The sequence below is a fragment of the Colossoma macropomum genome, unplaced genomic scaffold, assembly GCF_904425465.1.
Source record: "Colossoma macropomum unplaced genomic scaffold, Colossoma_macropomum, whole genome shotgun sequence".
NCBI lineage: Eukaryota > Metazoa > Chordata > Actinopteri > Characiformes > Serrasalmidae > Colossoma > Colossoma macropomum.
This window is the reverse complement of record NW_023494804.1, coordinates 2,102,182-2,129,165: the sequence shown is the minus strand read 5'-3', so window position 1 is coordinate 2,129,165 and position 26,984 is coordinate 2,102,182. Positions and strand designations below refer to the sequence as shown.

At 40.7% G+C, this 26,984-nt stretch overlaps 1 protein-coding gene across 1 annotated transcript in view; it reads right to left on the bottom strand.

The window, feature by feature from the left end:
• uvrag (UV radiation resistance associated gene) overlaps window positions 1-24,889 on the bottom strand; it is a 180,796-nt gene extending 155,907 nt beyond the window's left edge. The window contains exons 1-6 of the mRNA XM_036594725.1: window positions 24,336-24,889; window positions 11,724-11,841; window positions 10,394-10,428; window positions 4,612-4,773; window positions 3,365-3,439; window positions 3,119-3,204 (exon numbers count right to left, since the gene is read on the bottom strand). Of these exons, the coding sequence (XP_036450618.1) occupies window positions 3,119-3,204; window positions 3,365-3,439; window positions 4,612-4,773; window positions 10,394-10,428; window positions 11,724-11,841; window positions 24,336-24,485 (626 nt within the window). The 5' untranslated portion in view covers window positions 24,486-24,889. The remainder of the gene's footprint in view (window positions 1-3,118; window positions 3,205-3,364; window positions 3,440-4,611; window positions 4,774-10,393; window positions 10,429-11,723; window positions 11,842-24,335) is intronic.
• Window positions 24,890-26,984: the final 2,095 nt, after the last annotated feature.

The window sequence follows — 26,984 nt, the reverse complement described above, 5'->3', positions numbered from 1 at the left end:
CGCTACCCTTGTATCGTCTCTCCTCCCTTTCTCTCTCTCTCACTCTACCCCTCCATTCCCTCTTCCTTTGTCTTTCTCTCTAACCCTCCATTCTCCCTTCCCCTTCTCGCTCTTCTCGTTCTCTCACTCACTCTCTCCTTTCTCCTCTATCACCACCACTGTGAACAGTTCTGACTCGGTCAGTTTATCTAGAACAGAGCGTTTCACACCAAACCACTCTGTTTACATCTTAACTGTTTAATTATGCAGAAATGTGATGTCACAAAACCCAACACACGTTCATGAACCCCCTTTTCAGCCTTCAGCAGTTCAGCTCTCTGAAAGTCTGATTACATCTCAGACACTGGATTATGCAGAAATTCTGAAAAACCAGTGGACTTTCCCTTTAAGCTGATTCTGATTTGTGAGCAAGAGCCTGGCACCGTTACCAGAGACCAACTTCATCTGACCTCAGAACAGCAGGCCGGACCGAAACGCCCCGCTCGGGAGATTCTGGACGCAGAAGAAACTCCAGACTGGCCAGCAGGACATTCTACACTTTTATAGGAGTGTGGTCAGCAGGGGGGGCAGCAGGGCAGAGGAGACAGGGGGGACATATGCGTGGGCCTCAGCCAAAAACACACACAGCCTTCTAACTGCAGCCAAGACACTGTACAGACCCCCAATAACAGCCCCCCACCCAATAACACTCCCCAATCACAGCCCTCCAGAGACACAATGTTACTGTAGACTAAAAACGCAGAGAGAGAGAGAGAGAGAGAGAGAGAGAGAAAGAAAAAAGAAAGAGAGAAAGTGAAGAGAAAAAGGGAGAGAAAAGAGAGAGAACCCCAGAGAAAGAGACAAAAGAGAGAGAAGAGAGGATGAAGACGGACAGGAGAGAAAGAGATAGAAGAGAGAGAGAAAAGGAGACAGAGAAAGAAGAGAGAAAAAAAGAGAGATAAAGAGAGACACAAAGAGAGAGAGAGAGAAAGAAAAGAGAAAGAAAATGAGGAGAAAATTTTATTTGATTTGAGAGAGAGCGAGAGAGCGAGAGAGAGAGAAAGAGAGAGAGAGAGAAAGAAAAGAGAAAGAGAGAAAGTGAAGAGAAAATTTTATTTGATTTGAAGAGAGAGAGCGACAGAGAGAGAAAGAGAGAGAGAGAGAAAGAAAAGAGAAAGAGAGAAAGTGAAGAGAAAATTTTATTTGATTTGAAGAGAGAGAGAGAGAGATAGAGAGAGAGAGCAATAGAGAGAGAGAGAGAGAGAGAGAGAGAGAGATGATAAACACTGGGTCGTTCCCAAACTCAGCTCACCTGCACCTGGAAAATGTGGAATCTGAATCTTGCTGTGTTCGTCCTGCTCCATAAACACTCAAAGAAAGAGCGTCGCTGCCCTCTGGTGGACGACTGGAGCTGCAGCAGGACGCTTACACTCCAAACCTCACTGCTCAGCTCAGCTCAAATCTGCTTACATCTTCCTGTTTTACTGGTTCTCAGTCGCGTGGAGGGCTGAACGGTACGGATATGAAACGCCATCATCAATAAAGCTGTGACAGCAGCCGTCACTGCCTTACACAGTCCAGACATGACACTGAGTGTGAGATCCATCCTCACGTTTGTTTTACAGGTGTGTAGTTCAGGGTGGAGGAGTGTTCGACCTGTGCTGTGATTGGCTGTTTAGCCTGAGGGTTAAGTCACTCGTTTTCTGCATGGTGGAGCAGCGTTTAGTCTCAGCACAGAGAAGCTCTTCTGCATGTAAGCTCCGTCATCACCGCTCTGATGATGTTTTTATCACAGAAACTCGTATCACGATAACGATAAAAATGTGACTTACAGACCTATTCGTGTGCAAAAGTTTGGGCTCCCCAGTCAAATTTGCAAGTTTCTTTAATTACAAACGTGTAAAACACCAGTTTATCCAGCATCACATCTCCCATCGATCAACACAAGCTTCTTACTAACGAAGGAAAGCTCTGTGTGTCTGTGATGATCCGTCTCTGTCAGTGCGTGAGAGGCGCCGGTCAGGCCTGGTCAGGTCGAGTCCACGCTTAAATGTAATTCCTGTGCAAAATCTGATATCACCTGCTATCAACATGCACAACGGGCTTGATCAATATCGGTCTGCATTTTTCTTTCATATAAATGAATAGATAAATAAAGTCGTGTTCCAGTTTAAAAGTCCATACTGAAATAGAAAGCGGACGCAGTTTGGGTGGTGGAGGGGTTGGGGTGGTTCAGATGGTTGCAATCTGCAACCTCACCACTAGAGGTCACACTACTGCACCTTTAAAAGCACATATTTCACCAAAATGCTCAAAATGATCCATCTGATCATATATCCATCCATCTGTCCATCCGTCTGTCTGTCTGTCCATCCATCCGTCTGTCTGCCTATATGTCCATCTATCTGTTGACCATCCGTCTGTCTGTCTCGATATGTCTATCTATCTCTGTCCATCTGTGTCCGTCAATGTGTCCATCTGTCTGTCCGCCTGTCTGTCCATCCATCCACCATACCGTCTGTCCGTCTGACCATCTATCTGTCTCTCTCCATCCATGCTCTATCTATCCATCCGTCCACCTGTCTGTATGTCTGTCCATCCACCGTCCAGTCTATTTCGCTACCGACATGAGCTCATCCTACTCAGTAACGTCACATGAATGAATCGCATGCATCATCAGCACAAACTAACGAGCAGAACGAGCTTCGCTGATAATTAACTCTGATCAGCTCTCAGCTTCATTATTAGAGCGAGACGAAGGAGAAAAAGGTGAGATGAGCTGCTTTTCCACCGTTTACAGGCTTTAACTTCTGTTTGGCGCTGCTGCCATGGTAACGCTGAATGATGGCGCAGTGGAACAAAAACACATGAATTCAAATCTGAGCGTCTCATTAAGGTCACATGGCCACGAATCAGATACGTATCCGATCTAGGACCAGATACGAAAGTGGCTCAGGTCGGATTTGAAAAGATCAGATTTGTGTCCACACAGCTCTGAAAACATCAGGTCTGAGTCACATTAGGACAGAAAATCAGATTTGTGCCACTTCAGCCTGGTAATGTGAACGTAGGCTTTGACTATCTGCCTGTGTCCGTCTGTCTGTCCGTCCGCGGCCGTGCTGAAGTTAACTGAGCGTACCTGAGCAGAGAGAAGACGCTGTAGGAGTTCCTCACTGAGCTCTGATCCACCTGCAGCAAACTGTTCTTCTTTCTCTCTGAATTATCCTGATAACAAAACAAGAGCCAGACACAAAGCTTAAAAACGTCTCTTCCATCTCAAACGGCGACATAAGTCTGAGACATAAACCAGGGATCATCTGAGGAAACCTCTACAAAACTATGACGCATAATTAGGGTTTTCATTTTGCATCAGGCGAAATTTTACCTTCTGATCAAAGTCAGCTGCATAGTAGCCGTCATTGAGTCCAAATATGATCTCATTCGGGTTCCTGGAACGGATCTGAGAGAGAGAGAGAGAGAGAGAGAGAGAGAGAGAGAGAGAGAGAGAGAGAGAGTAATAAAAATAAAAAATGAGGAACCTCTAGGTTTCGGATATGCCTCAGTCTTTGATTTAATATTTCGGCGCTGTCGGGGGGGGAAAACCTTGTATCTCTATTTTTGTTATTTTTTAATTCTTTGACAATTTAAAATCACCAGCTGTTTTTTTTTATATGGCTTCACAATTTCATGATGAACAGACCAACAGAAATGCTCCAAAATGACTCGGAATAAATTATATCTCCATGAACTTCCATTAAAAGTTAAGGAAGCTTTCTCCTCTCCTGTAAATTTACACCCATTTACACTCAGAAATAAAGGTACTAAACTGTCTCTGGGTCAGTTCTCCTCTTGCCACTGGGGTGGAACCCTCAAGGCTCCATCTCAGTACCTTTAGTCAGGGAACATAACTGAACCATAATCCACTGAAATGATATGTTCTAAGCTGTACTGACTCCACACACCCCGTCTCGTCTCCAGGACTTTATTTTACTGTTCTGTTTAAAACATTCGGTTATGAAAAGGTACAAATACGAACTTTTCACCTGGAAAAACTTATTTAAGGTTCACAATCAGACCTTAGAACCACTGTTGAACCTTTGAGGGAACATTTACACTGTTTGTACCTTGATGAACGACAAATGTTCCTGCACAGAACCTTTACTTCTAACAGTGTACCTTTCCAAAGACACAAGCCTTCGTTCCGACAGCAGCGATGTATGCAGAGATAAATACGCATAGAGATAAAACACCACAATTATCACAGCTAATAATTAGTAATAACTGAACAAACAATTACTGATATATATATTAATTGTATTTAATAAATGGACAAACCATATAATTAATAAATAAATATACAAAGAACGTGTATAACTGAAGCAAGGGGGCAGTTTTGGTGTCTACCAGCTCTTCCAGGTGGTTGTTAGGAGCCACATTTTCTCTGTAATCAGTTTTTGAAAACTCCTGCTTTTATCTTTGACTTTCTCCTTTCCTTCTTTATATCTGATCTCCTCAGAAACGTCTACTGAAGAAGTGAAAAACTTAATCACTGGGTGGAAATTAGATAAACGAGGGGGTCTCTGACTTTCGCACAGTGCCGTTCGTTGGCGTTGGTGTGTGTGATGTCGGCACCTGCTGTCCTGTGTATCGTAATCCGTCCAGGTTGACCTTCCACTCGATGAGCAGTTGGTACTGTTCGCCTCGGCCGCCCCAGATCCGAACGACAAAACTCGACACTGACGTGTCCAGCAGGTCCGGAAGCATCGCAAAGTCCAAACTCCTCCAGGTTGGGTTCTACACACACACACAATTATGGGACAAACAATAATAATTACTGATTCATTTACAGAAACTGATTTCTGAGTATAAATTATACTTACAACACTTAGAATAAAATAAATCACCACATCCTCCACAGAAAACACACTTTAAACATAAATAAATAAATTAATAGACTTCTTTTTTCATTTTACTGCACATTTTAGTGCACAGCATCTATTTATTTGCAAAGTTTAACATTGAAATATTAATATATCAACATATTTATGAATGAAAAAAAATTAACCAAAAAATATAGACCAAATTTAATGTTTTATTTTTCCCCCAATGTCTCAAATTCAATAAATAAACAGTAATTGTTCAATAATTGGGACGTGTTAATTTATTTACATTCAACAAAAAAAAAGAAAATTTGCATCCTTGTTTTACTGAAATATTGTTATGATGAGGCGTTTCAACTTTGCAGTTTTATTTTATTTGTGAAACCAGTGAGAGCACCCCCTGCTGGCTGTTTGCAGACACACATGTAATAAACTCCCCACATCACTCTTCAAGACCTAATTACCAAAAGCCGATTCAGGCAGTTTCTTACAGACTTCACAGTCCAAACAGTATTTAGTGCTGCTTTAGAACTATTAACACTATTTTCATACATTTCCTCAGAAATATAAGCAAATTATTCGGTGGCCTGGTGTGAAATGAACAGCATTCAGTATCATTAACTTACTATAAATGACTACAAATAAAAAACTACAAACTCCTAAACGATCACAACTGCACTTCTTGAAAAATCAGTCAAGTTTTTTTCACATGTACAGTTTGTGTATTTAAAAAAATAATTCCACTCCAGCTCCACACACATCTGATGACGCCACATACGCAGGACAACTCTGGTAGCTTCAAAGAGTCACAACCACAAGGAACCAAGGAACAATATCTGCATGTCGATGAATCAGACCAATCATGAGCAACCAAACACCCAAATCTGGCATCACAACTGGCTGATTTCTGGCACAGTCAGTGTTCAGCCTGGAAAAAATGATATTACAGTCTTCTTGGACAGACAGACAGACAGACGGACAGACAGACAGACAGACAGACAGACAGACAGAAAGACAGACAGACAGACAGACAGACAGACACCACAGTACACCTGGACTTCAGTTCATAGAAAATAGCTGCATTTAAACCAATATTGTAGACACAAGCCAACCTGTCACTTAACAAGCATTTGCAGTTTGTTATTGGTATGGTTTGGTTTGGTATTGGTATGGTTTGGTTTGGCACCAATAACAACCAAACCACACCACACACTAGGGGTGGGGAGAAAAATCAATTCTTAAACGAATCGCGATGCGGACGTGGACGATTCTGAATCGATTCATAAATGTCAAAAATCGATTTTCTAAATATTTAATTTATAACGTAATGTTGACGGAACGCAAAAGGCGGAACTGGAAGTGGGTAAATGCAGCGCCCGGACAGTCTGTGGGGCACATAACAAAAACACTACTGGATGAGTGAGAAATCCGACCGGCTCCCTCTGCATTAAAGCCAGGTTAGATCAGGAGTCACAACACAAATGATAAGAAGAGACATTTTGACCTTTCAACACAAATCAAACCACCTTGGGAGCCTCAACATTTAATGTCCAGTATGTCTCAGTCTGTGCTGATGTCCTAGTATAGACTAAACAATACAACGCGGACTTACTTTGCTCTGCTTTAAGATTTAGCTCAGCTATCGCCGCTTTCCTCCCATCTCCACCAGGAAACGTTTCCTCAAAAGCAGAGCAGCTTATTGTAAAATGTCTCTCAATGTTCGGCTGATTTACGAGGCTGAAGTCGCTTCTTATTCACCAGCTTCTTGTTCGAATTTTCCCGTTCCACCTTAAATTCTGACTGACGATGGTGCCGAATGTAAATGCGGCACCATTTAAGGTGGAACGGGAAAATTTGAAAGAGAGGCGACTTCATCTTCGCACCTTTTTAGAGTCTGACTGTCTCTCGCTGCAGATTTAATATATCAGGAAACCAACTGCGCTGCTTATAAATGCAAATAAGTCCGTTTGTCTCCAAATCTTCGTCTTAAATCTCTCTGTGCCTTTTCGTTAGATACTAGCCAGGAGAGACTCTCTGTGTTGATATGTGACCTACAGTCTGCACGACTGTCATTGAGAAACAGGGCTTTCGCACTATGTTGCACAAGTCCAGTCTCAAAGATATTTTACTGACACAGAGATCCCCCCCCACTCTCTACAACGAGACCAAAACCGAAGTGATAGAATCACTAAAGATAACGGGCAGGACGGCCGTAACGTGCTGTGTGTAACAGTGCATTTTATCACAGATGAGTGGCAGCAGTGTCTCATGTGCTCCAAACAAGAGCAGTGAATGAGAGCCTTCCAGTTCAGCCTCATCACTTCTGTTTGTTTTATTAATAAAAGATATTGGAAGTAAATTCATTATGGATCATTACAAACACTTTGCTTTAAAACTACCAAATCCTCACACAGAGAGAGAATAGAAATCCTGTGTAGAAAAAAGATGAATCGATAATCGTTTTATAATCGCATCACAGCCTCTGAATCGTAATCGAATCAAATAGTGAGGTGCCTAAAGATTCCCACCCCTACCACACACTACCAAACCAGACCAAACACTACCAAACCACACCAATATCAACCAAACCACACCAATAACAACCAAACCACACCAATAACAACCAAACCACACCACACACTACCACGCCATATCACACACTACACACACTACCATGCCATATCACACACTACACACACTACCATGCCATATCACACACTACCACGCCACACCAAGAACTCAATCAATATTGTATTTTGTAGATTTAGATTTGGTTAAGAATTTGATTTTCCCACAATTCTTCAACAGACGGACTGCAGTCTGTAACTGAATAGTGGACCATTCCTAAAAGAATGACCAATGAACGTAGAAACAAAGTAGGTAACAAACTGGACATTGTTTTGTTGTTTTACTTTGAGCGGGATTATCCTAATTTTAGTTTTCAGTACAGTGGGTCAACACGGCGAAGCAGAAATCAGGCTAAGCCTCACACAGAACAGCAGACCAGAACCCTGAGTTACTCCCCAGCTGTGATCCACATAAACACCTACAAACATCTGAGCAAAAACCGCAGAGTCACGCAGAACCAAGGCTTCAGGATCAGGAGGAGTTCAAACCAGCTTGACCGCATCAGCAGAAACCAGAACACAGAGAGAGAGAGAGAAAAGGGAGGGAAAACAACAGGAAAGAGAAGAGGAAGCCGCTTCATCAGAGAAAGAAAGAGAGGAAAAGTGAGAGGCTGAAGGTTCAGACGGGAAGAATAGAGCGAAAGGTCACTTCCAGCTGCTGAGTAACGACAAAAACGACCTGCAGTCAAAGAACTGCTGAGGCCTCAGTGTGTGGGAGTTTGTTTTTATGCCTTTGTGGGGTCTAAACGTCCCCAGTTTGATGAAAACATGAAGCTTTAGTGGTTGGGGGTCTCTAGGCTGCTCTCAAAAAATTCTTCAAAATTCTTCTTCTTTTATTAGAAAACATGAAAGCAGAAAGTTCTCTGTAGTGACTGAGCTCCAACAAAGCCCTGGAATAATCGAGGTCTCCAGCTTTGAAGCTTTTATTTCCTACCAGCATTTTGCTCTTATTTCCAATAGTATCACACAAAAATGGAGAACAAACATAAAAACATAAATCATTTTCATCTTCTGTTTGGTTTTAGCTTCTTTACCGCCACATGGTACCAACTCGACTCGACTCTTCTGGCTTTTTGGTTTTCCATTACAGAAGCCGATTTTGGTATCACCTTCGTCGAGGTTCCAAGTAGGCTTGGGCAGTATGACAATATGGTAAACCATGGTATGTAAAAATGATGACTATATTAAAAAATTTGACATGTCAAATTTCTCTCTCATGTCCGGTCACCCCAGCTCTGTGTAAGCTCAAACATAGGCTAGTTGTAATGTAAGTGTTTACTAAATTCAGGTTCATCATTCGCTGCTGTCGGAAGAAAACCTCATATCTCCATTTTTGTCATTTTTCAGTTTTTGCCGTAATTTGAAAATATCTGTTGTCCTTTACATTTTGTACAAATTTCATGAAGAATGGGCCAGACGAACCTACCCAAAATCACTTGGAAAAAATTCCGGTTCCATTGACTTACATTAAAAGTAAAGTAGGTTTTTTCCTTCTCCTGTAAAGTTACCATTTTGGAGATACGAGGTTTTGTTCCGTCAGCAGCGCCTTACTAAATCAGAACGAGTTGCACCACAAACTACTTTTAACCTTGAGTTTAGTAGTTACTAAATATTTTCACCTCCCCCTGAGCAGGTGAGTTTTGGAGACACACATATGAGACAAATGACTTTCAAACGTAAAACTACATTCGGCAGCGTTTAGAGAAGCCGCTGTGGGCCTTACATACACTCACCTTTACCCATTAGGTGCAGAAAGCAATAATAACAATCAGGCTATATATTGTTCATTTCTGTTTTTACTGTTTCACCTACTTAAAATACTTTAGATTTACTTCAGTTGTTGAATTTGATTCCTATTAAAAGTGATGGGACATCCAGAATGACACGCCACTGTTAATCTACAACAAAGGTTTACTTAAGCATTAAAAATGGTTTTATTTGAAAAATATATACATAAACGCTCTGCACCGTGATATATACCGAAATGGGCAGTAATCTTAATTATACTGTGATATAAATTTTGTCCCACTATTAATTTAAATTGTATCATAAATTGAAGTGCTGGATGTGAATTATCCACCAGGATGTAGAGCCAACCTGTTTACAAATATTCAGATTTGGTTTATATTTTGGTTATAATATATTTTGGTCAATTTGGTTTCATGTAGGTTTCAAGCAACTGAAGTTGCATGGAAGTTTCACCATGTAAGCCCAGCTTTAGGCTTCTTTCAGAGCGTCCCATTCCATCAGTCAATGCTTTTCTATGGGGATTATACAAGCTGTGCGCAATTGAACCCCTGCGTCAGCAACTGATGCACCTTAAACGAGCTGAATTCACTCCGTAGAAAGGCTGTCTGGATACTTCTGGATATATGGTGTATGATCTCAGCTGTTTCTTGAGGTCACGATGCACTGAATCATTTTCTAAAGGACTATAACAGAAAGGAATTACTGTGAGGTCAGAGATTTACGCCCCTAATGATCAACAGAGATTCTGAAACCCTGCAGGGATGATTTCTGACCTTGTTTGACCTGGAATATGAAACAGGACTCAACTAACGGCGTCAGGAACTGAAAGTGAACAGCGAACGTGCACACTGAAGATAACGTCTGAACGCTTGCGTAGAGCAGGTCTGTCCTACAGGCGCGTCCAACAGAGTCACGGTTCAGTTCCCTAAAGGCCACAACCTGCTAACATCATCATGTAGACATATTCTGCTGATCAGCCAAGACATAACTGGAAGCCTAAATCAAAAACATTGCAAGCACATTGCAATCCAACACCTCGGGCTAGTAGAGTCCAGTCCCAGTGATTTATCCATGCGTCTGACTTATATCACACAGAAAAAGCATAAACTCTGCAGGTTTATACACAACAGAAGCCAAACGCTGAAAGACAACACTCACCAAAGAGTCTCTGATGACCTCACTCTTGTAAAAATCTGCAAAGGAAAGTAGAGGAAAGACCAGTTAGTTCAGCAGATAACTGGTCTATCATTACACCTACATTACACAGACCAGGCCAGCTCACTTACACTAACCGGCCACTTCATTAGAAACACCCACCTTGTGCTTCCACTAACTGGCCACTATAATAGAAACACCTACTTTACAGTTTCACAGTGTAAGTGTTCAGTTACTGAACGTTGTCCATCTGTTGCTGTACAGTGGCCAGTGAGTGGAAACACAGGGTAGGTGTTTCTAATAAAGCGGCCAGTTAGTGGAAGCACAAGGCAGCTGTTTCTAATAAAGTGGCCAGTTAGTGGAAGCACAAGGTGGGTGTTTCTGATAAAGTGGCCAGTGAGAGGAAGCACAAGGTAGGTGTTTCTGATAAAGTGGCCAGTTAGCAGAAGCACAAGGGGTTGTTTCTAATAAAGTGGCCAGTTAGCAGAAGCACAAGGTAGGTGTTTCTAATAAAGTGGCCAGTTAGCAGAAGCACAAGGTAGGTGTTTCTAATAAAGTGGCCAGTTAGCAGAAGCACAAGGTAGGTGTTTCTGATATATAGGCCACAGTGGGGCAGAGGTCAGTGTTTTCCTGCTCCAACACACCTGATCTCATTCCATTAGTTATTTATGAAGTTGAATCAGGTGTGTTACAGGTGTGCCCTCTAGAACCCTGACTGAAAACATTCAGATGAAAACATTCAAATCCACAAAATACAATTTACTGCCTTTTAAAAACACAGTTCAGACAAGGTCAATCAAAATCACAACTTTGGGCTCCCAAATATAGCCGATCAGCCGATCAGTGGCGTCTGACATTTGATTCTTCAGTTTTAGTGCTGGAGCTATGAAGCTAATGTAGCTAACAAGTACTGGGGGTTTATAGCCAAACAAATAGAACGGTGCTGACTGCATGTCCAATCATTACGTCTCAAACAGACCTGCTTATGAGGTTTCTAATAGTCAATGGACTAAAATGAGGACAAAATTCGAGATGGCTGCTACTGTTTAGCTATGCTAATGTATTGTAGTATAACAGTGAGTCATACAGTGAAACCACAGAATCAAGACTACTAGAGATACTGAACACCTCCACACATGAAGAACAGGCACTGAGTTAGCACTACGCTACTATGTCATACTAAACTTCCATTAATTGTTAGCTATATCAGCCATTATATTACACTGGGTCAATTTAATTACATTCACCAAACTATTGCTTTAAAATTGAAAATGTGGAGACCTATAAACAGACAGATAGACAGCAGGAGATAGAAAGTGTGAGGGTTGGTCACCTCTAGATATGCGGTCACCCACACACAGGTGGAGGGTGAAGTACGTGTCCAGCAATGGAGAATCATTTCGGTTCACGATGTTTCGCGCTGCGATGCTTCGCAAGTGACGCAAACGCCTCTGTGGAAGAGAAAGAGAAGTAAGAGTTGTTAACACTTAACACATCTGGGTGCAGCCTACCGTAGCAAAGTGGGCGGAACTGTCACACTGACGTGGTGGTGGTGTGTTAGTGTGTGTTGTGCTGGTCTGAGTGGATCAGACACAGCAGTGCTGCTGGAGTTTTTAAACACCTCAGTGTCACTGCTGGACTGAGAATAGTCCACCAACCAAAATATCCCTCCAACAGCGTCCTGTGACCACTGATGAAGGACTAGAGGATGACCAACACAAACTGTGCAGCAGCAGATGAGCTATCGTCTCTGACTTTACATCTACAAGGTGGACCGACAAGGTAGGAGTGTCTAATAGAGTGGACAGTGAGTGGACACAGTGTTAAAAACTCCAGCAGCACTGCTGTGTCTGATCCACTCACACCAGCACAACACACACTAACACACCACCACCACGTCAGTGTTACTGCAGTGCTGAGAATAGTCCACCACCCACATAGCACCTGCTCTGTGAGGGTCCATGGGGGTCCTGATCACTGAAGAACAGGGTAACCAAGTATGCAGAGAAACAGATGGACAACAGTCTGTAACTGTAGAACTACAGAGTGGAACTATAGGGTCAGCGGAGCTGATAAACCTTTGAAGTGCAGAGTTTTGTTACTGTACTACTCAATAATTGTGCTCTGGGGTCCCGTAGGGGGGATACAGTATCGCTTCTAAAGCTTTAAGCCTCTTCGCAGGTCACTGTGGACCAGGCTGCGACAAAAATAATAATGGATGAGATATCGAATTATAGCTCTTATGCAGCGGGGATGCCCCTAGAGCACACAAAGCCAAACCAAAAACCACCACTTTGGCCTGGTCTTGTGTACCAGTCATAACTCATTTTTAAACGACCAGTAGCTGCTTGAAACCTACATGAAACTAAATAGTTGTATAATGCAAGACATCCTGCAACTCACTTGAAACTCACTTGCAACATCTGCAAACTCTGTGAAACAAGTTTCATGAAACGAGTCAATTAAAACGCATGTAATGAGTCAAACCATTCAAATTCAACATATCAATGAATGTCGCTGCTGTCGGAACAAAACCTCGTATCTCCAAAATAGTAACTTTACAGGAGAAGGAAAAAACATACTTTACTTTTAATGTAAGTCAATGGAACCAAACGTCTTTCCAAGTCATTTTGGGTCGTTTCTTTTGGTCCATTCATCATAAAATTTACAAACAATATAAAGAACAACAGGCATTCTCAAATTATGTGAAAAACAGAAAAACAACAAAAATGGAGATACAAGGTTTTCTTCCGACAGCAGCGATATGAAAACAAAACAGAATTATTGGGTACAGGACCACCTGAACCACAGGGGGGTCAAGCAGGCTTTTGACCCACCACTTTTCCAACTATGGGGCGACGCCCCACCAATTTTTGATTGAGTTCAGGACTCTAAACTGCTTCTGTAGACGCGAACAGAGTCAAACTCATCAAAATCTCCACTTCAGCTGGGGCAAAATGTTTAACTGTGATGCAGGAACTAATGCACTCGGTACCACACTAAGAGGTAAGTATGTGGTTGGTATAGTGTAGTGGGTATCACCTCTGCCTTCAACGCTGTAGACTGGGGTTCAGTCCCCCACCTGGGCATCACTCTACACTATACCTTGGGCAAGACTCCTAACACTACCTTCACCTACCTGTGTAAAAATGATCAAACTGTAAGTCGCTCTGGATAAGAGCGTCAGCCAAACGCCGTAAATGTAAGTGAAATGTACTAAATGTTAATTTCCGCATTTCATACTAGTGCTAACCCAAGATCTAATGGTCTTCAGAGATGAGCAAAATTCACTGTCTGAGCAGAACCCAGTGAAGCACACTGGACTAACACACTGACACTGTCTATAAAAGGGTTAACAGGATTACTGGGATTTTATTATATTCTAACCACGCCACACTTTATATGGAGTGCTGAGAGTTGTTAGTCAGTGGCCTAGTTTTTCAGAAACAATGGGCCTCGTTCTCCAATATCTTCCGAGGTCTGTTCTTAAATGAGTTCTTGAGAAAGATCCTAAGTAAAAGTCTCCGTCAGATTCATGTCGTGTTCTTAAAGCGCAGAACTGTTCTCTCCTTTGTGCTCTAGAGTGTGTGTAGATTCTGTTCTTACCTAAGAACAAACCCCACATAAGGGAACACTGGTGAATGTCAGGATCCTCACGCATAAGTGGGTTGTAAGAAGAAATACCTTCCTAAGAAAATTTGGTGAATGAGGCCCAATACGTTCTGTACCACCACTTTTGGAGATCACCCCAGACTGGGTGGTTGAAAATGAGAGGAGAGAACCCAAATCCCTACCCGCCCCCCCCAACACACACACACACACACACACACACACACACACACACACACACACAACCAACTGAGTCAACGTTTGCAGTTCTTGATTTTGTCAGTTTTCTGAGTCACGATAACAAACAAGTTTCTCAAAGCTAAAGTTTCTTTAACCAAATGGGTTTAACTGGCCAGCTAACACTAAACATCTGCGTCACAAATTTTTCCTCTTTATCCTGTTGTTTGTATATATATATATATATATATTATTTTTATATTCCTGTATATTTAATATTCATTATACTTATCCTTTTTTATTAATTGTGACTCAATAACTACTATTATTAATGATTATTATACAAATACATATATATATATATATATATATATATATATAAAATACATATTTTACACACTAAAATAGCCATACTTTAAGAAGCATCTAAAAACGTCTCTCTTTAACTTAGCATTTAATTAAAACTCTACACCTCATGGTGTTTATCTTCTAATTTGATCTATTTCATTTTTTTCTGATTCCAAATAAATACTTATGATTTCTTGTATAACTGTTTCATCACCTGTCTGTAAAGCACTTTGAGCTGCCATCGGCATTAAAAGTGCAATATAAATAAAATATTTTATTATTATTATTATTATTATTACTACATTATTTTATTTTGTATATATAATTAACTCTATATGTAAATTAAGGTGCATGAAATTTCACTGTGTAGGACCATCCTAAGCTGTTTTTGTTGTTGTGTCTTGTGCCTAAGACTAATATATGTTAATGAGCTCTGCTCTGATTGGCTATCCTGAACAGAGCCTCCAGGCTGAAACACTCCTTATTACATCAGCATGAGTGGGCGGGGCTAGACTGCTGGAAACTGAATAGATGGATATATGTAAATACGTAGTTTTTTGTGACATCACAAAAACACTGTCTATGTTTGCAGCTTTGTTTCCACGTACAGACTGTGCGGCCTGAACGGTACGTTTTTAAAACTTTAGCAATGTTTACACACTAAATCAAACTAAACAAAGAGAGGAAAAGAGGTTTTTCGTGACATGGACTCTTTAAGGAGGATCCCAGCTCATGTTAAGAGCAGGCAAATGTGCAACTGATGCACTAAGACAAGCCGCCTTTGTGCGTGAGGAAAACCACGTGCCGCTATGAGGCAAAGCCCTCCACCCTCTGAGAGCATGACGTCACTGTTGGACGGTGGACGTGAAGCGAGAATGTGCAGCGTCTGAGAGAAAGGAATCTTTCAGAAACGGCTCAGAGAACGCAGGAACAGTCTGAACGGTCACAGCGGCCTGTGAAACAGTAATATCACCCAGTTTAAACAACGACTGGTCAGGAAATCTGTAAAACAAAAGGTCTTTAGAGAGAATCTCCAGCATCAGAGGCCTTAATTTGGCTGATTCCTTAGGAGAAAATGACCAGAGGCCACGAGGCTGAGAAGAAGACGAGTATGCATGAGCAAAGCATGCACTGCATTGAACTTACTGGACTCAAATGTGTTCAATATGAATAAAATGTTTTACATCAGCACATATAAACAAAGAAAAACTGTGGATTTAAGATGTAGCCTAATGCAACCCCATTTCCAAAAAAGTTGTGCAGAATGTAAATAAAACAGGACGCAATGATGTGCAAATCATGTGAACCATATTTTTAAAGGAAAATACTATAAAGACAACAAATCAAATGTTGAAACTCGGAAATTTTTTTGTTTTCTGAAAAATATTTGCACATTTTGAATTTGATGCCAACAACACATTCCAAAAAAGTTGGGACGGGGGCCTGTTTACCACTGTGTTTCATCACCTCTTCTTTTAACAGCACTCTGTAAGTGTTTGGGAACTGAGGAGACACTGCTGTAGTTTAGAAAGTGAAATGTTTTCCATTCTTGTTTGAAACAGGATTTCAGCTGCTCATCAGTTCAGGGTCTCTTTTGTCGCAGTTTTCATTTCATTATGCACAAAATGTTATCAGTGGTGACAGGTCTGGACTGAGGCATGCTGTCGTAATACATGCAGAATGTGGTTTTACGTTGTCTTGCTGAAATAATCAAGGCCTTCCCTGAAAAAGACGTCGTCTGGATGGCAGCATATGTTGCCAAAACATGTATATATTATTCAGCATTAATGGTGCCTTCACAGATGTGCACGTCACCCATGCCATGCGCACTAATGCCCCCTATACCATCATGAATACTGGCTTTTACACTGTGCACTGATAACAAGCTGACTGGTCTTTAGCCTGGAGGACACAGTGACCATGATTATAAAAAGAATGTCAAATGTTGATTCATCAGACCACAGGACACTTTTCCACTTCCCCTCAGGCCCAAAGAAGGTGGCGGCGTTTCTGGATCCTATTTATATTTGGTTTCCTCTTTGCATTTTAGAGTTTTAACTTGCATTTGTGGATGCAGTGATGAACTGATTTCACAGACAGTGGTTTTCAGAAGTGTTTCTGAACCCATGCAGTGATTTCCACTACAGAATCATGTCTGTTTTTAATGCAGTGCTGTCTGAGGGCCCAAAGATCACGGCCAGTAAGTACTGGTTTTTGGCCTCGTCCCTTACATACAGAGATTTCTCCAGATCCTCTGAATCTTTTAATGACATTATGTACCGTAGATGATGAAAAGCGAAAGTTCTTTACTATTCTACATTGAGAAACATTATTATTGAATTGTTGCACTATTTGATCGTGCAGTCTTTCACAGAGTGGTGAACCCCTCCTCATCTTTACTTCTGAAAGACTCCGCCTCTCTGAGATGTTCATTTATACCACGTTATTGTCCTGTTGCCAATTAACCACCAGGTGTTTTTTTAGCATTACACAATTTTACCAGTCTTTTGTTGCCCCCCGTCCCGAGCTTTTTTGCAACGTGTTGTTGGCATCAAATTCAAAATGGGCTAATATTTTTCAGAAAACAATAAAGTTTCTCAGTTTCAACATCTGATATGTTGTCTTTGTACTATTTTCAGTGAAATATAGGGTTTAAATGATTTGCACATCACTGCATTTTGTTTTATTTATATTTTGCACAGCGTCCCAACTTTTTGGGAAATAGGGTTGTATATTTTAATAGCCTAATATTATCCATATGTAAAAATTTCAAACTGTATGGCTAAAAATTGAGTTTTTAATTACCATCACATTACATCTAGTCTTTAGATGACAAACTCTACACTCTACAGGTAGTTCTTTAAGGGTTCTTTAGTAAAGGGTAATGGTTCTATTATTAGATTGACAGTGTGATAATAGCAGAGCACTTTTTGGAGCTCTACAGAAGCATTTCCAAAAAGGTTCTATGTAGAACCATATATAACATTCTTCATCAATCCAAAGAACCGTTTCACCACCGAAGAACCTTCCCTTTTCTAAAGAACCCTAGAACCATCTGTTTCAAGAGTGTAGAGTGCTGGATCCTTTGTTAATCATTGATGTGAGTTGGGAAAAAGCCATTCACCGTTTCCACATCTTCCCCATCAGTGGCAACGTTAGCAGCCTTTCATGACTTTCCACCAATCAGAACAAGGCATTCTTTACCAAAATAAGCTAGTCTTTGGACGTGAAAGGGTTAATATTAATGAATCAGACTGAATGCAGTGCTTTTCTGCAGTGTGCCTGCAAGGCGCTCTAAAGTTTAGCCCCACCTGACCAGTGTGGACTGACCGCCTTAAGCATTAAGGCCCAAATCTAAGTCACGGGTCTCCCTATAGGATTAACAGCCTCTGAAACAAAACCTCATTCTGTTCAGTCAACATCTCCCCCACCGCCTTCGCTCCCCACCCGTCCAAACGTCACTGGACGCCCTGGAAAAAGAGCAGATTTGCATCATGGTCTGAAAAGAAGTGGCACAAAATCCATTCTGGAGACTTCAAAGAGGCTCCTGACCTGACTGAGCAGGGCGGAGAGTTCAGAAAGACCGAGACACGAACAAAGCAGGTCCTCTCATTCAGCCACGTTCATCACCAGAGAACTATGATAAACTACACTCTTAATAAAGACGGTTCTTCATGGGTCTTTAAGTAAAGGAAATGGCTCCACTAGAACCACGAGTTCTTTACAAAACCACTTCATACTCAAATGGTCCACTGAATGGTGAAATTGTTCAGATTGATGGAGAACGAGCATTAAATAGGGTTCTATTGATATGATGTCAAGTTTGTTACAAGAGAAGAACACTTTCTGGTGCTACACGAACCAATTTTAAAGGTTCCACGTAGAATTATATATAACACATTCTCTATCAATCTCAAGAACTACATTTCAACATGCAAAGAACCATTTAAGCATGCAAATGTTTCTGTACAGATTCTGTTGGTTCTAATAGATCTTGTGACGTATTCATCTAAGTGAATCAATAATATCCATGTTCCAAATGCTGGGCTGCAGAACTGTTCACAGTGGTGGTGATAGGAACCCAACGTCTGGAGAGCTTAAAGGGGAACTGCGAGTTTTCAAAATTTCCACATAATTAAATGGTTACGATGTAGACAGAGCGGTTCAGAGTGGTTTGGTGTGAAACGCTCTGTTCTAGAGAAACTTACCGAGTCAGAACTGTTCACAGTGGTGGTGACAGGAACCAGACGTCCACCTCTAAAAGCTCCCTCACAGAAAGTTCCTACATGAAGTGGTTATATGCTGGACTAACACACTGGCTTTATGATAGCCTTAAGAAGGTTTTTGACTAAAATGTACTTTTAAGTTCCATTCATGGTGGAGGAATACATGAAGGGCGTCGTGAGGCAAAATATTCCCCAAAGAAAACTTACTGTTTAGGATTTATCACTGTTTTATCATCATAAACATTCCATATAAACTCAGAAGACTTGTGTAGGTTCACTGATGGTTCTGGATAGTAAATAAAATGTCTATATTTGTGTTGTAGTCATGGCGACCCCTGGTTCCTATCACCACCACTGTAAAGACATCTGAACCATTTCACACCAAACCACTCTGAAAAACCTGCACTACTCTGAAAGCAAAAATAACTTACTTTTGGATTACATTAACACCTTCACTGGGATTGGAACGGTTCACTAGCTAACGCATTCACTCTCACTACACAGCGTTTAATATACAGTCTTAAAGATGGTTCTTGAGGGGTTCTTCAGTAAAAACAATACTTATATATAGAACCGTGACCCTCAAAGAACCATATGCATGCTTAAATGTTCTTTGCATGGTGAGGTGGTTCTTCAGATGGAGAATGTGTCATATGTAGGTCACCAAAAAGGGTTCTTTAATTGTTACAAGCTTGATATGATAACAAGGGCAGAACATTTTTTTGGGTGCTATATGGAACAACTTCATGTACAGAATCATGTACAACACATTCTTTATCAATCTGAAGAACCATTTCACCATGCAGAGAACCCTTTAAGCATGCAAATTGTTCTTTGAGTGTTCATGGTATTATGTAGCACCACTGTCTTAACTAAAGAACCCTTTCAGAACCATTTTTATGGGTGGACTGAACTGTCGGGAAAATTCAAACAGTACAACAACATGATGAACACACTGTTTACATAACCTCAAACGCAGAAACTCATCTAAAGCTGTGATTGTTTACAACACACTTTCTAAGCCGCTTATCCTCCTGGGTCACGGGGGGAGCCGGAGTCTATCCCAGTGGTCATTGGGCGGAAGGCAGGCTACACCCTGGACAGGCCACTAGTCCATCACAGGGCAGACAGACAGACATATACACTCATACACACCCACACACACACACACACACCCAGGCGCAATATACCGTGTCCAATCGGCCCAACTGCATGTCTTTGGACTGTGGGAGGAAACCCACACAGACACGGGGAGAACATGCAAACTCCACACAGAACGGACTCTGGTCACCTGGCCGGGGAATCGAACCCAGGCCCTTCTTGCTGTGAGGCGAAAGCGCTACCCACTGTCAATTAACACAGTCATTGGATAATATCTGTACTACAAATGCCAATATTGCAATAACAATTAAAAAAATGAAATATTGTGCAGTTCACACTGACTAGGAGATAGTAAAGCCTGTTATAATGGGAAGTGTCAAAGGGCAATTCCACTGATTTTTCAAAATGTCTGTATAACTCAGTGTGTGAGATGTAAACAGAGTGATTCAGAGTGGTTTGGTGTGAAATTGTTCAGGTGTCTTTACAGTGGTGGTGATAGGAACCAGGGGTCGCCATGACTACAACACAGATATAGACATTTTATTTACTATCCAGAACCACCAGTGAACCTACACGAGTCTTCTGAGTTCATATGGAATGTTGATGATGGTAAATAGTGGAAAATCTGAAATAATATGTTTTCTTTGGGGACTATTTTGCCTCACAGAGCCCTGAATATTATGTATCCCTCCACCATGAATGGAGTTTAAGTACTCAAAACTATCATAAAACAGTGTCTCAGTCAGCAGGCAGTGAATTCATATCCATTTCATGTAGTAACTTTCTGTGAGGGAGCTTTTAGAGGTGGACGTCTGGTTCCTATCACCACCACTGTGAACAGTTCTGACTCGGTAAGTTTCTCTAGAATGGAGCGTTTCACACCAAACCACTCTGAATGAACTTAACCATTTAATTATGCAGAAATTCTGAAAAATCAGTGAGTTCCCCTTGAAGTCAGTATAACAACTCATGGAAGTCTATTGGGACTTCGTCTCATATGACACTCAAAGTTGCATGAGTCTGTGATGCCACTTCCTGAGGAAAAAACTTGTGACAGGTGTGACTTTCACTGTTTGTTTCACCTGCCATGCAGAACGTGATCAAAAGGGGCTTTCATGGCTGAACTTCACATTTCCTCACTTTTTACTTGTGGGGGGATCAAAGACAACCTTCTTCAGTCTTAACAGAAAACAGAGGTTGAGAAAACCCCCTAACCAAAACCATTTCCACAGCAACGAGAGGAGCACTGGCATCAGAAAAGAGAAAAGAAAGTAATCACTGTTGCAAATGATGCATGAAACATCATTACATTTTATTTGCTTTGAGTGGCCTACAGTTGTTAGCTAAGGCAATCCAAAGTAGTTAATTATGCTGGTACTATAATGTTTTACTGTACCCCAAGCTAACCACTGAAACCTACACAATCCAGCTTATATTAGTCACAGTGAAAATGCCTAAAATGCCTAGAAAAAGGTCTGAGCTGAGTAGTGTAACTTAACAGAGAACTCCTGTTCAAATTCTCTGCATAATTAAACAGTTATGATCTAAACAGAGTGGTTCAGAGTGGTTTGGTGTGAAACGCTGTTCTAGACAAACTTACAGAGTCAAAATTGTTCACAGTGGTGGTGACAGGAACCAGACGTCCACCTCTAAAAGCTCCCTCACAGAAAGTTCCTACATGAAATAGCTGTAAATACGCTGCCTGATGACTGAGACACTGTTTTACGATAGTTTTGAAGTTTATCTGTACATGCAGGGTGTTGTGAGGCAAAATAGTTCACACTAAAAATAATTTAATTCAATCTTACCATCCTCACCATCACACATAAAACTCAGAAGACGCGTGTAGGTTCACTGGTGGTTATGGATAGTGAATAAAATGGTTATATGTGCGTTGTACACAACCCCTGGTTCCTATCACCACCACTGTAAAGAAATCTAAGTTGATACGTTTCTCTACAATGAATCATTTCACACCAAACCACTCTGAATGACTTTGTTTACATCTCAAAGACTGAATTATGCAGATTTTTTTTTTAAATCATTGGAATTCCCCTTTAATCAGGCTTGATATAGCACTTTTATGTACTCGGGAGCTTTGCTGTCAAACTGAGATCAGTTTGCAGATCCCTCCATTCATTCATTCACTCACTGCAAGCCTAATTTAACACATAATTAATGGAAATTCCTCTCGTTTTTCAGCAGAAAGAGAGTTCAAACTGAAGCACTGACATCTATCACTCGAGAATATCCGGCTAACTAACTACTAAATATATTATGGATTAGCGTTTTGGCTAACATGCTAACACGCTAGCATGCTCATTTTGCTGCTGTCAGACATTAAAGTGAAGTTTAACTCCACAAATTCACGTCACTTAAACCTAAATCATCCAAAAGAAGTGATTTAAATTCAAACTAGCGTCTATTTCCTTGTTTATTTATTCAGTCAGTCGCAGTTCTGCTTATAAATACGAGGCTGAAGTTAGCTTCCTATTCGCTAGCTTCTCCTTCGAATTTTCCCATTCCACCTTAAACGGTGCGGCAGTTACATGTAACGGCCTCAGGCGCCAGAACGCAAGTGCTGCACTGTTTAAGGTGGAACGGGGGAATTGGAACAAGAAGCTGACTTCAGCTGCGTCCGAACCGCTAGCAGGCTATGCTAAGCTAACAGGACAGTGACCGGTCTTTACATTAGAAGTGAGTTAGAAACACACGGTTCAAACAAGCTACAAAAACAATGGTGGTGCTCTGATAAAGCTTTATATCAGATATATAGTTATTTTTCCCTCCTAACTGACAGGGACAGCTATGTCAAACATGTATTCTTTAGACTTTCTTTCTTTTAAATTTAAATATAATATATATATATATAAATATATAGATATAAATATATAGATATATATAAACTTGATATTTTTCATATCATTAAGTATGCAAATTAAGGTCACTTTGCGCTGACACAGAGCTTTAAAGGGGAATTCTAACCATTTTCCAAAAATTCCTCCATAATTCAGTGTAATCAGAGAGACTCAGAGTGGTTTGGTGTGAAATGGTTCAGATGTCTTTACAGTGGTGGTGATAGGAACCAGGGGTCGCCATGACTACAACACAAATATAGACATTTTATTTACTATCCAGAACCACCAGTGAACCTACACGAGTCTTCTGAGTTTATATGGAATGTTGATGATGGAAAATAGTGGAAAATCTGAAATAATAACTTTTCTTTGGGGAATATTTTGCGTCAGAACACCCTGAATATTATGTATCCCTCCACCATGAATGGAGTTTAAGGCCAAAATCTTCTCTAAACTATCATAAAACAGTGTCTCAGTCATCAGGCAGTGAATTCATAACCATTTCATGTAGTAACTTTCTGTAAGGGGGCTTTATAGATGGACGTCTGGTTCCTATCACCACCACTGTGAACAGTTCTGACTCAGTAAGTTTGTCTAGAACAGAGCGTTTCACACCAAACCACTCTGAATGAACTTGGTTTATATCTCAGCCATTTAATTGTGCAGAAGTTTTGAAAAATCGGTGGAGTTCACCTTTAACTCTTTAAGAAAGCTATGGATCAGCAAAGCCTCATCAACATCAGCTGAATGACAGTTTAGGTTATTTCAAGTAAAGTCAATCTGAAACTGACTGAGACAGAAAATGAAACCAGTGATAATGTTTTCCAGCTCTACTTTGGGAAGGCCGGAACACAGCTTGGGGTGATTTCCTCCTGCACTAGTATACACATATAAAAAAAGATGGTTCTTCAAGGGTTCTATTTAGAACCATAGCACCATTTTAATGCTTAGATGGTTCTTTGCATGGTGTAATCATTCTTAAGCCTGATGGAGAATGTGTTGTATATGGTTTTACACGCACATCATAACAATCGCAGAACCCTTTTTGATGCTATACAGATCCATTCTCAAGCATGTTCTATATAGAACCATATACAACATATTCTGTATCAGTCTGAGGAACCAATTCACCATGCAATGAACATTCTTTAAAAAGATGGTTCAAGGGTTCTTTAATAAAGACAACGGTTCTTTATAAAACATAAACACTCAAAGAACCATTTGCATGCTTAAATGATTCTTCAGACTGATGGAGAACATATGGTGTTTGGTTCTACAGCACCAAAAAGGGCTCCTCTGTTGACATTGTAACAACAGAAGAAGCCTTTTTAGAGCTATACAGAACCAAAGAACCATAACATGCAACACATTCTTCATCAATCTGAAGATCAATTTCACCATGCAAATAACCATGTAAGCATGCAAATGGTCCTATAGTTCAGAACAGAACCATTCCCTTTACTAAAGAACCCTTGAAGAACCATCTTTTAAAGAGTGCACTGCCCGCTGGAGCAACTGCAGGCCCGGCTCATGCTGCCATGTGACAGTGGAGAAGGAGAAGGAGACGGAGAAGGAGGAGGAGAAGAGCTCGGACAGTGCAGTGCCCGGTTCTCCTCCGCTCCGTACCTGCTGCGAGGTGAGCTCCACATGCAGAGCCCGAGAGGAGGCGGCCGCTGCCGGGCTGCTGCTGCTGCTGCTGGCCGAAGCGGAGGAGACCGCCAGATCCCAGACCGAGTTCATCCTTAAATCGGCACCATCAGGGCCTTTTCCGCTCATTCAGCAGCTTAACTCATCCCCCTCCACACGGCGCACACCCGCGGCTTTGCCACACGGCTGTCTAAACCAGCGCGAAATAAAAGAGTGAATCAGAAATGAGGAGTTCAAAGCGGCTCCGGCGGATCCGAGCGCGGCGATATAAACAAAGTGAGAGTCCGCTGCTTAGGTAGCCATTACTAAACCCAGCTCGCCTGGATAGCCTCCGCGCCGCGCTGATTGGCTCCTACGCCTGTCGATCGGTGAGCGATGCAAGACGCTCGACAATGATTGGCTCTTCGGTTGTCGATCAAAGAGACAGGGGGCGGGGAAGTGGCGTTAGAGAACTCGTGCTGAGCAAAATATGAGGAAGTGGAAAAGGGGTAACGTGACTGTTATTATGGAATTTAAAAAAGGAGGATAATAAAAGTGACCTTCGTCATCATAACAACGACAGTTAATACAATTAAAAAGCAATACAATGAAAAAATTTTATTATTAATATCATTATTATTATTATTATTGTTGTTGTTATGATTACTCATTATTATTAGTATTATTATTATTATTATTATTATTATTATTGTTGTTGTTGTTGTTATGATTACTCTTATTATTATATTATTATTGTTGTTGTTGTTGTTGTTGATGATTATTATTATTATTATTATTATTATTATTATTATTATATGAATGACAATGAAATGAAACTGTTTTATTCAAACAATTATCCTGTGCTCACTTAAAAAATGAAATTCGAATGCATTCAAATGAAAAAGAATAGTAGCATTCCATATTTCATATTTCATAAAAGAAAGAAAGAAAGAAAGAAAGAAAAAGAAAACGTTTTGTATACAAAACTAACGGGCGCTACTAAATCCACTGTGGTCCACTCGAGGGCAGCATCGTGTTTTCCTGTTCACGACTCCTTCATGGCTGGTTTATGGGGTCAAGAAGTGACAGGACATTGTAGGTAGCAGCCATGCCAGCACCACGTCCATGTGAACTAATAAATATATAACTTTTCATTTCAAACAGTTCATATAAAGAATAATATGTCAATAAGCCATTTGTAGATCTGTATGAGGCAGCAATGCCACCTTAAGCACAGCATCTTATAGTACAGTGTTGTCTTTTTTGGCAACCCTTGTTCTCCTTTCAGGCCTTGGTTCTTCATGGACTACTTTTCTTAAAGAAAGTTAAACCCTGCAGAGCCTGGTGATTAATTTTTAATGAGGCGTGGCCACAAATTACTATATTGAGGCCACAAATATCAGCTTAGTAATTTGTAGTCTCAATATATTAATTTGTGTACTCAATATATTGTGTACTCAATATATTAATATGTGACCTCAATATAGTAATTTGTGGCTTTAATATATCACTTCAATTTTGGCTTCAATTCATTGATTTGTGGCCTTAATATAGTAAATTGTGGTCTCAATATATTAATTTATGGCTAAAATATAGTAGTTTGTGGCCTCAGTATATTAATGTGTGGCATGAATATATTAATTCATGTACTCAATATAGTAATTTGTGGCTTCAGTATAATAATTTATGCACTCAGTATATTAATTTGTGGCGTTAATATAGTCATTTCTGGCCTCAGTGGTAATTTGTGTACTCAATATATTAACTTGTGGCCACGTCTTATAAGCACCATGTCAACTTAGGGGCTCCATAAAACCCAATTGCATCTTATGTCAATATATTCATACCATAAATGAATCACTGTAGGATCCTGATGATGAACATCTGTGAGTATGAATGCTAAACCCAAATGGGGGAATTAAACGCCGTCTGTTAAAGAAAATGTTTGGCAAAAAATGGAATTTACACAATTTTCCACCCCCATCCCAAATGTTGTCAATCAGCCAATACATCTCGGGTGCCTGAAGGTCAGTTTTTGCACTGGAGCTACGAGGCTAATGTAGCTAACAAGTAAAGGAAACTCTGAAAAGTGATTATTTAGCTAAAACAGTTGTAGCAGCTTGAACTGTGTCTGTACTTTAGTCCATGTTTATAGGTAACAGTGAGTCAGACAGTATCAGAAACCACAGAATCAAGTCTATTAGAGACACTGAGAGGCTTTGTAGCTCCAGAGCTAAAACTGAAGAAGTAAACTTTCAGACACCGAACTTCACTTGGCTGATCGACTACACTGGGGGGTTGGGTGAAATGATAAACGGTAAAATAGATTTTTTTGCTAATCTGTTGCTTTAAAAGGCCCTTTTCCTGCACTTTCCCAGATTTCCACTTGTGACATAAACACCGATCAGGCATAACATTATGACCACCTCCTTGTTTCTACGCTCATTGTCCATTTTATCAGCTCCACTTACTATATAGGTGCACTTTGTAGTTCTACAGTTACAGACTGTAGTCCATCTGTTTCTCTGATACTTTGTTAGCCCCCTTTTACCCTGTTCTTCAGTGGTCAGGACCCCCATGGACCCTCACAGAGCAGGTACTTTTTGGGTGGTGGATCATTCTCAGCACTGCAGTAACACTGACGTGGTG